This window comes from Hydractinia symbiolongicarpus, chromosome 4 (assembly GCF_029227915.1).
Source record: "Hydractinia symbiolongicarpus strain clone_291-10 chromosome 4, HSymV2.1, whole genome shotgun sequence".
Taxonomy (NCBI): domain Eukaryota; kingdom Metazoa; phylum Cnidaria; class Hydrozoa; order Anthoathecata; family Hydractiniidae; genus Hydractinia; species Hydractinia symbiolongicarpus.
This window is the reverse complement of record NC_079878.1, coordinates 14,093,032-14,109,527: the sequence shown is the minus strand read 5'-3', so window position 1 is coordinate 14,109,527 and position 16,496 is coordinate 14,093,032. Positions and strand designations below refer to the sequence as shown.

The 16,496-nt window shown below is 33.2% G+C and overlaps 2 protein-coding genes across 2 annotated transcripts; both read right to left on the bottom strand.

Moving 5' to 3' along the window:
* Positions 1–1,502: 1,502 nt before the first annotated feature.
* On the bottom strand, positions 1,503–7,517 carry LOC130641464 (elongator complex protein 5-like). The gene is made up of 9 exons (XM_057448275.1): positions 7,115–7,517; positions 6,045–6,099; positions 5,417–5,494; positions 4,682–4,741; positions 4,232–4,413; positions 3,105–3,271; positions 2,556–2,648; positions 1,937–2,156; positions 1,503–1,712 (listed from the first exon to the last, which is right to left on the bottom strand). Exons 1-8 carry the CDS (start codon positions 7,158–7,160, stop codon positions 1,944–1,946), a joined length of 894 nt encoding a protein of 297 aa, XP_057304258.1. The 5' UTR covers positions 7,161–7,517; the 3' UTR covers positions 1,503–1,712; positions 1,937–1,943.
* Positions 7,518–7,670: 153 nt separating this feature from the next.
* LOC130641465 (proteasome subunit beta type-6-like) lies at positions 7,671–15,241 on the bottom strand. The gene is made up of 7 exons (XM_057448276.1): positions 15,094–15,241; positions 12,097–12,164; positions 9,890–10,021; positions 9,285–9,414; positions 8,759–8,813; positions 8,598–8,687; positions 7,671–7,870 (listed from the first exon to the last, which is right to left on the bottom strand). Exons 1-7 carry the CDS (start codon positions 15,217–15,219, stop codon positions 7,743–7,745), a joined length of 729 nt encoding a protein of 242 aa, XP_057304259.1. The 5' UTR covers positions 15,220–15,241; the 3' UTR covers positions 7,671–7,742.
* Between the last annotated feature and the right edge of the window lie 1,255 nt (positions 15,242–16,496).

Here is a 16,496-nt window from a genome sequence, read left to right as displayed (position 1 = left end):
AAGTAAAAACTTGTTCCAACAATAGTTCGCCTGGGTGGGGCTGTGTGCACTGGGTAAAAAGGGGCAAGTCTCTAACACTGTAATTTTGCTAAAATAACTAATTCCTTATTAATTCACCTACCAAATACCAATTCGGTTGTATTTTTTGGAGATTAAAGAGATGAGGTTTTGTACCTCGTTACCAAGCCTTTTTACGCCTTTCGCGGTCATAGCCTTTTCGCTGTATTCTTCTTGTGGTCGATACAAGATATAAAATACTCTGGAAACGAGGTTAGGGTCATGTATTTTGAGAAATATTTGCTCTTTTTGGGGGAAACATTTTTACCATTTCGAAAAAGATTTTTTTCTTTTTTGGAAGACTTTTTTACCATTTTAAAAGAGATTTTCACTTATTTCAGGAAAGACTTTCTGCACCTCCTATCGGCTTCCGTAATATTCAGATAGAGCATTAAATTATCATGACAAAAATGAAGTTTTTAGAGCAATATAATATTCTGGTTGGATTTTACTTAGATTTGAAGAAAATAATTATTTTGAAAACGAGGCTATTCTTGGAAAGCTCGTTTATATAAAGGGTTTGACCGTAACTTTCAGCTCGGAATGGAGACACTTAACGAATAGAAATATTTACGAAATTAGGTAATTTGTTCTACCTTTTGCTAAGGAACTTAGGGATGAGAATCATTTTTAGTATCGACCTCTTTAATTTGAGTTTGGCATAATTAGGAAATTCGGGAAAGGTCTATTGGTTCGAAAATTCAACAAGTTTTACTAATTTTGCGAAAATTTCCAATGTTCCCATGAACTTTTCGACCACCACGTCTCTTAATTTTCGCGCAAAAGCCGCTTGGCGACTATTTTCCCGTACACTTGGTGTTACGAGGAAATTTAAAATGGGAAAAATTGAATGAGGTTTTGAGTATCGCCAACCTCTCGTCCCCAGGGAAGTATATTTCTAGACATCCGACATTCGGACGGCGTTATATGATAAACATCGCCGCCAGGACGTCGGCAGTATATTTCTAGACATCCGACATTCGGACGGCGATATATGATGAACATCGCCGCCAGGACGTCAGAAAGATACAAATTAATTAATTAACGCGCTGGGGAAGCAGTTGGAATACCGTAATACTTTTTCCAAACAAAATGTTGGTGGGCGTAAATCTGAATAATGCAACTTTTGAGAGTCAAAATTTAAACTCTCATGAAAATTCATGGTTTAAAAAAAATAGCGGACTGCCGTGGGTGTTTATTCTAAGCACCCACGGTGTCAGGGTCTTTACTGTCATAACGTCAAATGCTTGTGTATACTATTTTTGTACTCACCTTTTCTTCTTAGGTTTCAGAAGGTGATGTTAGCACACTTTTGTTTCGAAAAATTATTTGTCAGAAAAAAAATATGGTCAAAGAAAACCATTCTTTGGCGAAAATCTTTCACTCACGGAAATAAATGTCTTCACCTTTTCCCACGATAGAACTAACGAAAAAAGATGCCTATCTTTTCTAAATCAGATATTTTTCATCATTTTTCTTGATTTTATAAACATGCGATGTTAAAAAAATTAAATTCTTAATGCATAAATGCATTCATAAATATTTCTTGGTGTAAAACGACATATTTGTTCGTCGTTTTAGAGGGAGACTGGTTTCTAACACTTTTAATCACGTGAGCAACGATGATTTTTTTCTTCCATCTGATGTCGAGCGTTCTAAAAACAGGTATGGAAGACTGATCAACACTAATGAAATTCATAAGACAAGAAAATCTTTAAACACGAGTTTTTACATTTTTTCAAGAAAGAAATTGAAGAAGAGTCATATTAATTCATTACAAACTAAGCTTTACTCGCAGATGGGTGGTTGAAACAAGATAATCAAGAAAAGTACAATAACAAATTTATTTATGGAAAATGAATAACAAAATTATTTTTACCGGTCGGTTAAATATCCAAATCATCGTCCGGATCCTCGTCATCGAAATCATCACTTTCATCAGGTGTATAAATCACGTGACCACCCATAGCAGTTGATTTTTTTAACTGCGAAGCTTTGTCAGTTTCAGTCAGCAGATATGGTAGTACAGTGTTCGCTCTGGCTTGCTTTTCAGATTCAGTCAAACGCAGATTAAATGTCAAATTGGAGGTAGGATCGACCTGCAGTCAGAAAATATCAATAGTAATGAGGGTTAATCAATCTAACATTTTACTTGTAGAGGAACAACAACAAACACAGCCAGATCGTAGAAATTCACAAAAAAAAATTTACAGTACAAATTTGCCACAGATATGTCCTGAAACGCATATTATTCAGTCTTGTAAGCGTGAAGAGAATGTACTGTGTTTAGCCTCACTCATAAAGGTATATGAAAGTCAAACATGAGACAAACGTAAAATGAAAAATATCATGTGATTTGGGTTTCTATCACATTCTGTATTAAAAAAATAGGATGTTTAGCAGGCAATGATTTGTGAGCCATTATGAAAGTCCTGTACTTTAACAATTTATGCAGTTATCAATTCAATTAATTAGATTAGCGTTAATAACGGGCATACGTTGTTATCACTTTGAGCAGAATTCGTGTCGGTAACAACGTTGGTTTGTTTTGATACAATAAAATCAAGTTCTTGCAGAGAAGCAGTGAAAATCTAAAAGAGACAAGAGTCACATAGAAAGTTCATGACGCAAAAACTAATCTGCATTGCAAGTTAAAAAAAAAAAACTTCTTAACTCCTTTCAAAGTTGACGGAAACGTAACTTTACATCTATCGACAGAATTTTTTCGGATTCTACCTTAATGCTTTTATTTGAATGTTTGATTAACGGTAAATTTTTAATTTTAATCAATCAAAATTTAAATAAAAAAAAATCTTAAAAATGGTAGAAACATTTTTGCAAATAATTTTTATTGGCAAATCTAAAGAGGAACGAAAAAATAGAGTTGTTTCAACCGAATAAAAACCTCATTAGTGTACCGCTGTTAAATCGCTGAACATGATGAGACAGCAAGGGTGGAGCGGGTTTTTGCATCTTTTCTCTATGCATTGAGACCGGATGTTAGCCGGCTTATATTTTTCTAGATAACGAGAATGATAAAAGTATACCTCTCTTGATACTTTTCCCGACTTTTTCTTCAAAACGGATTCACATTGATATGATGACGAGTGATGACAACATGAGATGTTCAACTGATACGACGAAACATGCTTCAATGATTGCACGTGATATTCATTTGTCACCACAGGGTTTACAAAATAAAAAAGACGGTAATCTAAATACGAATAAACAAGTTTCAAAAAAAAGTTCCGTTGAAAGCGTGTTAAAATACAGAATAGAGATAGAATTAAAATATATATAAACGTTGAAGATGGACTCCAACGTTTACATATACCCCCAAAGCAGTCAATGCAGCTGTAACAATATACAAAACTAGGTCGATTTCTCTGTTTGTATACTGTTCGATCCTCACTTGAATCCTTTTAAAAACGTTCCAGCGCAGATTCACAATATGGAAAATCGACCTAAGGTTGTCGTGTGCCAAAAGGACTGCATTTTGTAACAATTGGAGACTTGGCCAAAAAGCGTAGCTGCTCACAGGGATTTAACTGTTTGAACACAAAAACATGCGAAAGCTGAACAAACTACTTCGAAATCATGGACAATAACGCAAGAAACAAAAAACATATCACACGACTTCCAAGTATAAAACTTGAAACGTATAAAGAGGATTTTACTTTAACGGTGCACTAGAATTTAACAACTTACCGCGGAATCTGATAACGAATTTTTAAACTTATATAAAGAATTTTTAGATAACCATCCACTTTTCTAGTATGTATATTCTGAACTTTACTCTGACTTTATTATTTTATCACTTCATATTTTATTTATTTATTTTTCTTCATTGAGATTTCTTTTCTGTCAAAAATTACACAGGACCCATGGAAAAACAGAAACTTTGTATATAATATATTTAGTTTTAGAATGGATATACTGTAAAATACATGTTCTAAATAAAGAAATTAACTGCTCCTTAAGTCTTCAACTTAGAAATTCTTGTTATTCAAAATTAAAAATTAGCAAAATTTGTAAATCGTTTAGCTTCTTGAAAAAAAAAATAAAAATTTTGAAAGGACTTCCAGCGTCTAAATAACAAATCTCATATGGAAACTAATACATCGTAGCAAGATGATACAAAAACATAAAGACGTCAGTGATATTCAGTACACACCTTCCGATAAATGATGTAGTAGGTGGAACATTCCCTCCCATACTCCATTGTGGTCAATAACGCCAACACTTCTGCCAAACAAGACCAAGTCATCAATCACTACTGTAGCGTCATCTAGTTTAAAATCTTTGACAATTTTTGTTACAGCTTCGTAAGGCGTTTTTAACGACGAGTTATCGCTCCTAAAATTTTAGCACAGCATTGTGAAGGATACTGTAAATGATTGATTAAGCGCCCGCCAAGTTTGAATAAACGCCCGCCATTAGGCTAAATATTTTCAATAAACTCCCAGTGCCTGAAGAACCGGCCAGTCCAATTAAGCGCCAACCCCCAAAGGTCGCATTCAATCCGTAATTTATGGTAGTAACAAGAAGAAAACTTGACCCAAATTAATCAACTGACCAATTCTAATTTTATATCTACATATGTAACTAAAATCGACGAACAAACCTGGTATCCTTGTCAACATTCCATGATAGTGGATCATGAAAACCATCGTAATAAAGAACTCTACAACAAAAGCAAAACTTAAAATGCTACAACACTTTATGTTTGACTGGCTGGTTCATTTAATCAAACAAAAACATCCAATGTTTCAAATAAAGGAGATAAAACGAGGTCTGTAGGAACGTTTCGATATGACAGATCTTAAAATCACGAATTGTTTCAAGAGCTTTATAATAAAAACTAGTCGTTGCCCGTGGAAAAATCCACGGGTTCGCCCGTCCTTTATATTTGTCCGTCGCAACAAAGTCGATAAAAATATATCGCATTTGATATTCGTGTTTCCGTAACATCATTTTCTAACTCAGCGGGGGGTCCGCGCAGAGACAGACAGACGACGGCTATTATTATAGAGACAACAACAACAACGTATATAGCAGCTTACCAAGTCTTTCGGTCCCATACCTCTTAAAACCAAGAATTGGCTATAACTTGAAACTACCACTTAAATTCTTATTGAATCCTTCTAATGATTAGAACTTACACCATTACTTATGTTATAAGGGAAATCAGTGTACAAAATTTTAACATGTGGCTAACTTGATTCCTTCCTCCAAAATCAAAAATTATTAGATTTTCATTAAACCTGTGATAATATTTATATAGATTACTTTATAAACAGCAGAACATACGAAAAATAAATTGTTTTTTTTTTATTAGACAGATCGCACCAAATCATACCTTTCCAAATCTAAATTGAGATTTGATTGATAGAATCGAGGTGACATGTGATAGCACAATAAGACAACATCTTTTTCACTAAAAACATGCAAGCTCTTCTGATAATGAATTCTTTAAATTATAGATCATAAAAATCAATTAAACACACCCACATCCCAATAATCACCCATGCTAAGTTTTGAATAAAAAGCCCAGTTATTTACTAGCAAAATGTTTTTCTACATATGTAATGGTTTAACATATTCCAAATAATCGTCCCTTCCAAATAATCGTCCCTTCCAAATAATCGTCCCTTCCAAATAATTGTACCTTCCAAATAATCGTCCCTTCCAAATAATTGTACCTTCCAAATAATCGTACCTTCCTAATAGTCGTCCCTTCCAAATAATCGTACCTTCCTAATAATCACCCCTTCCTAATATATACCTAGGGTAAAAAATTCAACTTAATGCATTTAATCGGTTATTTATGGTATTATAAATCGACACACAAGAGAGGCATGAATGAAGAGAGCATGTATAAGATAGTATGCAGCAGTATTTCAGAAAGGCAATTTATTTTAACTTGGACTGTTATTACACACATTAACAGTACTATATATACACTTATAGTTAAAAAAAATTCACACCTTTGAATGAGTTTCTTAATTAAGCCCAATGTTGTATAAAAATTATTGCTTGAATCTAAATCAACAAGACTATAAAATTGAAACAGTGCATCTTTGTGGACTGTAACCATACTCCCTAGCAGTAAGCAGGACTCGATCTAGTGTCTCTAGAACTGTAATGTCAGCATATTTAAAACTTACCTCCTGCACAAAAACAAGGTGATTTCCTATAAAACAGCTTGAAAAGTTGTCTAGAAATTAAAATTCTTATCAGCTTATCAGCTCAGAGATTTTAAACTTAGAAGTTCCACTAATTATGCATGACATCACGCATAAGATATAAATGAAGTGCGTATGCAATAGTTCCATCGAGGCATGTTGGATGCAACTTTCAGTTTTAAATTTGGAACATATTTGAATAAAATTAAAATTTGTAGTTAGGTAAAGGCATTTTAATTACTTGTTCTACCAGCAGCGAAGATAATTTTTTTGGGTTTATCAGTCAGCAATATAAAAATACTTAAAACGAAAATTAGGGGTAAGCACATGGAACTTTGCGATCTCCAAACAATAGAACTTACGGAAGTGCGTGATTAAATGAAGTAGCAACACTCTGAACTGTTTTGGCATGGGGAACAAACATAACGCTAAAGATACAGCAATGTTTACAGCCGTAAATTTCAACCTGTATACGAAAAAGGTGTATGCACAGTCTTTTGATTAAACTTGGGGCACAAATGTTCAAATTAAATTAGCTTATGGCAAGTTAAAAGGTTGCTAATAATGATATTAGTTCAAGTGAGAAGACACTTGAAACAAACAGGTATTACTATTTTATGGTTTTTCGGAAAATAAAATTGGTTAGGCCCCTAGAACAACTAATCAAATTGTCTTTGCCTTACATATTATTGATAATGGCAATGGTTACTCACCATCTAATTTTTCAGAGTCAATAAAGATTTTTTAAATTTTAAAAGATCTAGACAACTTTCCAAGCTCCTGAATATAAAAATAACATGTTTTTTTATACAGGGGGTATGCTTTGAATTAATCCAAAAAACTGACCAATGATCACAAAAAAATTATCTTACCTGTTATCAGATTCAAAGAAGATCTATCTTTAATTAAGGGCAGCATTTGAAAAATTCATCGATCCAGCTCTTTCATTACCACAATAACATTATTCTGTGTGATAATTACATGTATCTCATAAAATCATAATAAATATCAAATATACAAGTATCTTGTAACCAAACAAGAAAAAACAAACAATTAAAAACAAACAATTTAAAGGTAAGTTTCCAGGATTGCTTTCTACTTTTTTTCGATTGATGTTGATCGATTCAATCATTTTCATTTAAGTGGAAACTAGCCTAAAAGTCAAATATAAGATTGATCCAGTGAGACAGTACGCCATAAAAATAGCTAGTTGCTAGCACTAGATTTCTACTTCACTTACAACTTAATTTTTCAGTAGAAAAGCAAAACAATACAGATTATAGATTTGGATTGATAGTATAAAGGTAAAGAAAAAACAATCTTTTTTTTTACATTTCTTCGAATAATTAATGTGCATCACACATAGATTTCCAACAAACTGTTACGTTCTACATCATAAGATATTTGTCAACAACAACAACAACAAAATTCTATGTTTTGTTCCTCAATTTTTACAGAAAATATCAAAATGACATTTACTATATCAACAAAATATTTATTTTATCCTTGAAAAAATGTTGGAAGTTCATTTCCCAGTAAAACTTTTCGGTCAACTCCATCTTTATCTATAGCAGCTAAACGAATACAACCTCCTGATGAACCATCTCGGAAAATGGCTAGTGATACAGCTGCAATATAAAAGAAATCAGGTATAATATCGTAACTGAAGAATTTTTTTGTTTACCAGAAAAAAAGTTTCATATATATATATATATTTAGCTGTAGATTGACCCATTACATGGATGGATAAGTAAGACGATCATAAAATAACCTTTAAGTGGTGGGCACACAGAAAATGAGATATACATTTTTTTGCATATGAAATTTTTTATAAAAACATGAGCCTCAGATTTTGTCAAATTATTAGAAAAATATAAGAACAGCCGAGGGCTTAAATCATTGGTTTCAAACTATAAAAAACCCAATTCTGATTTATCTGTAAAATAAGAACAATCCAGAATACAAATCTTTTCACAATCCTTTCTCAAGCTACCGATAATTGATTTGGTTGCAATAATTGTATCTTTTTTCACTTTACAATAACTACAAAATGGAGTGGTTATTCATCAACACAATGTGAAGCTGCATTAGCAACAAAAACACCAAATTTTTCAAATAAACTCTGAACTTTAAGAAAAAAAATCATAAATAAAAACAAAATGAGGTTAAATAAAAAACAAAATAAGAATAAATCTAAAAGACTAAAAATTCGTCAAAAGAATAGAACCTTGGGTCAGATTTTACTGGTTCTTATAAACGAAGTGTGTACTCAGTTCATTTACTTTCTTTCAAAGCAGGCTTTTAATCTTATAGAAAGAAGTAATACAAAGTATGTTATTATTAACATAGGCATACCTGATGACACAAATTCCATGCACTCTTCTTTAGTCATTCCACGTTTGAATTTAGAGTCGCAAAAACCATAAATATAAGCACTTCCAGAACCTGTGGAAAATAATGATAAAGTCAAAAATGTTCATAGTTTCAACAAGATACAATGTAATATCAGTACATACCTCCAATTGTAAATGGCTGACGTACACACATACCGCCAATAGGTACGCAATAAACCTAAACAAATCTTTCTAAGTTATATAATAATAGTTAAATAAACAAAATGTTTTTTCATGCAGCCAGTCAACTTCTATTCTTGTTTCTTTAAAACAAATATGTGATAGTGCAGGCCTATCAATAAGAAAATAACACCAGAGCAATAAATCGTTTCCCTAAGGTTACAATAATTTAAACTGGGTGAGCAATCTGAATAAATAGAATAGGTTTATAAACCTATTTTATCACAAAGTCTTCTTTATCTATTTTATTTTATCTTTTTTATATATTTTGGTTCTTTTTTACTGTAAATAATAAGAAAGAGAACATTGATTTCCATGTGAGATGAATTGATATTGCTCAGTAAGAAAACCTTTTTTGGAATTGGGGAGTAATTAATGGTTCAGCTAGTTTCTCATTTCTCAGAATTAGGCGAGCCATTGTGTGAGCAAGAGCAATTGCTCTTCCCTTATTGATAGGCCTGTAGTATACCTGGCCGCCATGTCTTTCATCCCATCCAGCTACAATAATACCAGCACTTGCAGAATCTCGTTTCTCATAGCAAGTATTGCGAAAAATATTAGCAGCAACTTTGACTAAAGGTCGTTTCTGTGTTTCCGCACTAACATAAAATAGGTAAAAATATATATAATGCAAACCAAATTGTGAAATGTTTGAATCAATATAATACCTTTTCTAAACACTATTTCAATGGAAATGTTTATTTTATTCTAAAATACTCATTTTGTTCTACAAGCATCAAAACACGAGCGTTTAAAGTTTAAATCAGCCATATTTTGTTTAAACAAACCATCAAGCACTTTCTATGGCTTTTGTTTAACAAAACGAAATAGTTTGTAGCATTTGTATAATAATAGGTATAAAACGTACAAACATTTTAAGACAGTCCCTTTAATTGATGATTTTTTTTAATAAAATTTAAAATATCCCTTGATTATATCAGGTTTATCAGGATTACAACATTTTCAAGAATACGACTTGTTGCAGCATACAAAAAACATTAGACACTGCCTGATGATAAGATCTTTGACAATTACTAGTGAAAGATTTACAAAAATATCTAACTATACATGTACCTTAGCAAATCTAATTCATATCTAACACCATCAGCGATAGCTTGTGTGTCAGCCGCACTACCAGAGCGACAGCAAAATATCCTGTCTGTAATGAATGTCAATTTATCAGTAACTCGATTTGCAATGTATGACCTAATCAAAACAAATACAAACATTAAGAAAAACAAAAATGACACTTAAATAGATTTCCATAGTATATAGATTGAATCATGTTTTTTACTTTAAGGGGATTAATTTATTTCACAAATTCATATTTCAAGTTTTTTTTTCAGGAAAATTAATTCCATTTGCAAAATTCTAAAAAATTAAATATTTTGAAAATTATATTTTTTTCAATGTAATCAATGTTTTTAGTCTCCTGCAACAGAGTGTGAAGGAAAAGGAAAAGTTTCACTTTTTTGAGTGAAAATTAAGAAATTTAGTTCTTTTGAAATATCAGGCTTTTCATTTGAGGTACGCCGTCGCGTTCCTACGCCCGCGTAACTCTGTTGACAGATTACTTCCTAATGAAAAATAGTCATATTTAAAAAAAACATTGTTGTTTTATCGATGTGTGGTGGGCTCTGTATCTCGATAAATCCACATGCTGTGATGCTAGCAATGTTTAGTTTACAGTCTTTTCTTGGTTGGACACTTTTAGATCTCAGAATTATTAAGGTGACGGTATACCGTTATTGTATCAAAAAATCGATTTTTTTTATAAGCCTTTTATACTAAATACTTTTTGGTCTTTCACACCTCAAATTGAATAATCCTCTTAAGTATCACTTTTAAAAATAAATTATATTTCCTTCTTTTTCGAAAAGAAGTGACCACCTGAAAAAAAAAACACTTTCAGTTCTAAAAATGTATGCTATCCTGTTCTGTTTCTGCAAGTCACAGAAAAATGTTAAATTACTTAGAAAGTTCTATTTCTATGGTATTCTCAGTCACGTTTTTGCGAATAATAAAATTTAAAAGGACAACCTTCTGAATATTCATTGCCTCAGAAGTGTGAAAGTATCACCATCATTATCAGTATGATTGAAAGGTGTGACTTGTCACTTTTTCGTAGTGTTGTTTTTTTGGTATACCATCTATTACATTTCAAATCTCTTTTACAAAACTACAGGAGATCTACAAGGGAGAGTGCTACTGTGCTGAAGCCAACGTGTTTATCTAAAAGCGATTTTATTTTATTTTTAAAAAATCATGTATTTTTTTCTTTATGCTACAAGTGTTATTCAAACAATTTTAAAAATGAAACCCACTTGCTGTTGTCTGTCTAAATTTTGTTAAAATGTAGCTGACGTTTCTGAATGAATTTTGAAGTTTTATTTGGGCCATGTGGATTAAGATTTTTTTTAATTTTAAAACCAAGCATGTTTTTGCCTATTTACTCGTGATGACCTGAAAAACAAACAATAAATCTATATGAAAATGACAGTATAGCATACTATTTCGGACAAGTAGAAAAGGAAGTTAAGATTGAGAGAGTCGCTATACAATGACGCTCAATCATTGTGTTCACAATTCAAAACGTCTCCCATTTTCTACCGCAAAATGAACGCACAGCAAAGATTAAGTGTGTAACATCTTTGAATCACGTACCCGGAGCAAACTAGGTACGCTCCGCAATCGCGTAACATCGTCAACTGGCGTGATTGATCACATAAGCACATATTTACAAAATGAGAACCTTGAAATATAAGAACTCAATTCTCACCTTTTTTATTATATACTGAAATTGTGTACAGTCTCAAAAGTATATGTTCAAATAATAAGTAACATCAAACATTTAAATTCTGAGACAAGAAATCCTCCTTTTCACACTAGTTCATCACCTCTATTTCAGGGAAAAACTTCAAACTTTTACTCCTTTTAAAATATGAGTTTATAAAAAAAATGAAACAAATTTGTTAACCACTAAAGAAATCACATAACAGACATCATTTCCTTTTTTTGTATATTCAATACTATTTTGATTTTTTTTTTTTGCCACGTGATTGTCTGGCATTATTTATTTCGTTTTGTATGATTTGGTTTAAAAATGTACCTGAACTTATAAAAACTAGGAAATTAAAATTAAGCTGGCAGGTCTAGTTCTCTGTTTCACAGTTTTATACCTGCTCAGTTTTTATGATTATGTTCCTCAGAGCAAAAATAAAAACTACAATGTGTTGAGGTAAAATTAATAATTTCAAACTTCGCGCAAACTACAAACTCACCCTCTAGTTGTTCTTGAATCAGCGCCGATAACAACACCACCATCGTATTCAACAGCCATGATGGTAGTCTACAAAATGAAGCTACGCATCAGGATCTAAAGGACTAGTGACCTTTGCTTTTATCATTTTACACAGAGTCCTTATGAAGCTTTATGGAGGGGTGGTTGGGAGTTTGGAAACAGACTCTAAAAGTTATTTGCAGTTGCCAGTCAAAAATGAATAATTAAGAAGAAAAGTTTAAAATTTGAGTTAAAAAATCTGTGAAAAAATCTGTTTTGTTGAGTACATGACAACAACAACTGTATTAATAGTACCTACATTTGAATTTGATCTCATATTTTATCAATGTTATAAAATTTAAGGTCCTAAAAATCCAAATAACAGCATAATTTGTATAAATTATCATAATGATACAAACTTCTGTATTTTGAGAACCCAAAATTTTGGTCTCAAAAAACTCAAACCATATTTCAGGAATAAATCTAGTAGTACCATGTGGTAAGTCAGATGCTGGGAAATTCTGCAAATGTTGGTAATAACATTGATACTTTATTTTGTGACATCTTTCCTAGAGGGGTGTGGAGCAACGTGGATTTGATTGTGAGTGACCCTGTTTTAGCGGATTACTGTCCGTGAAATACACACATTCGGATAAATCTTGGAAGGCTCAGGGGTGTGTTTTGTAGATAAAAGTTATTGGAATTGATGACAAGAGGAATTATGCTCACGAACGCTGAAGAATTTTCAGGCCACGAACAAATTTTTGAAATTTAGAGGATTTTTTTTAAGCTTCAGACCCACTCCCTTAACGGCGATATCCCGCTAACGGGGCACAAAAAATTTTTTGAACGCCCCTTATTCCCATAAGGCCATCGTGAAAAATATGTTTAATTAGTGCATTTCTAATTACAAAAGTGAGTCGGTCGGTCGTTCTGATAGAAATTTTTCCCGAAAAATTACAAAAATACTATATTTCGCAGACATTTTGTTATTTGTTTTAAAAGTACACCAGCTGCATTTTTAGCCTCCGTTTCAAGTTCCATTTTTGTCAATCAACGTCGTTCCCATTGTTTTTGCTTGTATTGCCGTATAATTGCGAAGCAGCACTGAGTAGCACAGCGCAGTCCCCTATCGAAATAACATTTGGATGTAACAACCGTAATTCGGAGGACCGCTGAAAAGGGGAGAAATGCTTTGATTGGAGAATTATCTAATAATAAATAGAGATTGCGACAACGAAACCAAATATCCATATCGTAAGAATAAGAGTATAGAAACAAATATCAATCTTATAAATAGTTGTTAAACATGTCCTTTTAGCTATTTTGTCGTACATTTCTCCATTCACTTCTGCGCAAACCAAATGTGCCCAAAGTTTACATATATTGCAATCAACCCAATTCACAATTTGTCCACGCCCGGGCGGATCCTGACTATCGCAAATGCTACAACTTTCATCATCTGCATTTCGCGCGCTACCCATTACGTCAACCTCCTTTTTCTTTGCAGGGGTTTCCTCTTCCACGTGCTTGTTCCCCGTCATGGTTTCTAACACCATCGCTGTCTTTGATGTCGATTGTTGTTTCTTTATTGCATCCTTTTCTTTTGATCGTGGAAGAGTGACAAAAAAAGTCAATTAAGCTTGTCTGGTTTCTGCTTGTTGTTGAAATCTCTGGTGTGTTATTTTTCACATTAACAACTTTGCGATACTTAGCTGGTGCTTTTGATTTGACGCCACTGGAAACCTCTTTTAAGTTTAGTTCAATGCACCTACTGCACACAGGATAAACAGTTGCATACGTCTCTTTTTTCTTTCAAAAAGAGACCTGGTTGATTTCTTTGGCATCACAGTGCACACGAAAAAGGCTTGACAGAGATCTGGATCCATAATACGCTAATTCAATCAAGGATGAACACTTAAGATGTGTAGCAGTGTAATATTTTCCACACTCTAAGTGCATCCCACACGAAAATATCATATCTTCCAATCTTCTTTCATCTTTATTATGTCGCTTTCCATCCAAGGAAAAGATACACCTATTCTTACCTCAGACTTCGCATTTCATGGTGGTTACAATTCGACTGTTCAAATACTTATTATTGGAAGAAGTCTTCTGATTGATTTCTTTGCTGTTAAGCGAGGGACACTCTTTTTGCCTTGTTCTAACTTTCCCATATGTATCTACAAATTGCATGTAGTGGTTTTTGTTGATACCCAATATAGGAGCAGAAACAGGATGCAGCAACTCCCTGTTTGTGCGATTGCAGCAAGTGGAATCTTCGCATTTGCGAAACTGGAGCATATACAATCCATCGGTTAAATTACGTTCCAGAAAATTTTTCAATTGAGGAAAGTCCTTTAATTTTGCTATCGAGTGAGGTATATCCGTATCAGAGTTGATTTGAGGCTCAATAGCATGGAGTGCTTTACAGAATTTCCCATCGCTTGCGTCTGGTTGAAACATCTTGACCTGCTTCCCTTTCAACTCTAACATCTGGAATGCGTCCTCTAAGATGTGCTTTGTGCTTGATGATGAAAAATGGAATGGGTCTTTCAACCCTTGTTGCTCACAAGCTTTTGTGCGCAAAGCCTTCATTGCCTCACATGACTTGATAACTTACCGAATCACCGACTCGACATTCGCCTTTCAAAGTGAGTCGGTCAGGTGATGCTAACCAATTATATTTTTGACGGTGGCCTCTACTTAAAACATATGTGAAGGGATTGTAATTTTTCTTTTCAAAATATTCCAGAAAAAAAATATTTCACTTTTCTTTATGGTCGAATCCTTCTTAATTTTTAACACTTTACTTCCTTTTTAATTCACAATAAGAGCGTTGTAACAAAAGAAAGATTTATTTCAACAATATGGTTTATCTAGCGCTGAAACTACTGTGAACTTGTGTATATTATTGACTTCTTTTGAAGAAAAATTTATCAAAAACCTAACTATTCTACAAGGAAATGAAATAATTCAAAATAACAATAGTACTTACACCAGTTTTTATTTCACTGTGCAACCAGTCAGGATATAAATCTGATGAAATAGCTGACATATTACCAGTGGAGCAGGAAAGCACACCTCCAGTCGCCATTTTGATATTTTTTTGCTGATCCCGCATCGCATGATGGTAGCAATAAAATATAATTGACCGAGGACCCTTATATTACGCTACTCCTGGATGCTCGCAGTTTATCGGGGGTGGCGGGATGACAATCTCGTCTCTCAGAGGGCTTCTTTTCGCTTTCTGATATGTGGATAGCTCAAAAATAGTATATCCAAAAGCTCTGGGAACGAGATTTGGTGGGAAGGCAATTGATCCCCCCCTTTCTTGCCTCCAAACACTTTAAAGAGTCTTTTGTCAACTTATCTAGAGAGAAATAATGACTTTTTCGCCGTATATTACATATCATCTAAAATGATTTTCTATTCCTTTGAATTCTTCCTATATTTGTGTCAGTTCGCTATTTGTCGTCGTCCAATTGATGGGGAAAAAAATTCCCACTTATTGAATCTCTATACCGCTAATTAGAAAGAAAATCAAGTCACTACATAAATGTTCGACCTGTCGGTAACCTAGTACTCGTCAAAGAATTTAAACAAGATTTCTCTAATTTAATGCGAAGGGGCGATTTTAAAAATTGTTTAAATTATCGCCTAACTTAACTATAGTACGAACTAATTTAGGTCGATTAAATAATTAATTAATTAAATTTCTTCTAACCATATTTTATTGAGTGAAAGCGAGGAGAAAACGATGATCAAAGCCAAAGCACGAAGCCAAAAGAACAGAAGAGAAAAATCGCGATTACTATTATACGAGAACGGCCCTTCTATTCACTCTTTCTGTGATTGCATTGAATTCCATTTAGTGGAACCACTATATTTAATTTTCAGATTATGTAAAGTTTTTTGTTATTACTTTTGTCACGATGGCGGATATTACCACCAATAACAAAAGAAAGTTTTATAATTTTGATTTTAAAGCGCCGCATTAAAGTCTTCACAGAGAGGAAGACCAATTGTGTAAAACTATAGTTTTCTAACAGTGTGTATACTCCCCTGAAATATTTGTGCTATTACTTCTCTGCGCTATATTTTTAACCAAACCTCGTTTAAAAATGGGGATTTTATTTTAGGGCGGTGACATTCTTCTTCTATTTAACAAAATATGGTATACAATACGCGCGGGCAAATCTATTAGCATCCGCAATTTACTGTGATGACCACTGTCATACCTGTTGCTAATCTTCTACATAGTATAGGGAAACTAAACTAAACGTTGTTTATGTGTATTCCCCACCCGTCCCCAGGACCTATTAGGCTTTTTATATTTGGAAATATAAAAAGCCTAACAGGTCCTGGGGACGAGGTTAGTGTGCTCTACCATGGTGTGGT

Coding starts and splice junctions, on each gene's coding strand:
- LOC130641464 (XM_057448275.1), bottom strand. CDS start 7,160: ATGCTGCCCTTAATTAAAGATAGATCTTCTTTGAATCTGATAACAG. Junction 6,100..7,114: donor TTCTTTGAATCTGATAACAG/GTAAGATAATTT, acceptor TTGTTGATTTAG/ATTCAAGCAATAATTTTTAT. Junction 2,157..2,555: donor CTGCTCAAAGTGATAACAAC/GTATGCCCGTTA, acceptor TTCTGACTGCAG/GTCGATCCTACCTCCAATTT.
- LOC130641465 (XM_057448276.1), bottom strand. CDS start 15,219: ATGCGGGATCAGCAAAAAAATATCAAAATGGCGACTGGAGGTGTGCTT. Junction 10,022..12,096: donor GATTCAAGAACAACTAGAGG/GTGAGTTTGTAG, acceptor TGTTTTGATTAG/GTCATACATTGCAAATCGAG. Junction 9,415..9,889: donor TATGAATTAGATTTGCTAAG/GTACATGTATAG, acceptor ATTTTATGTTAG/TGCGGAAACACAGAAACGAC.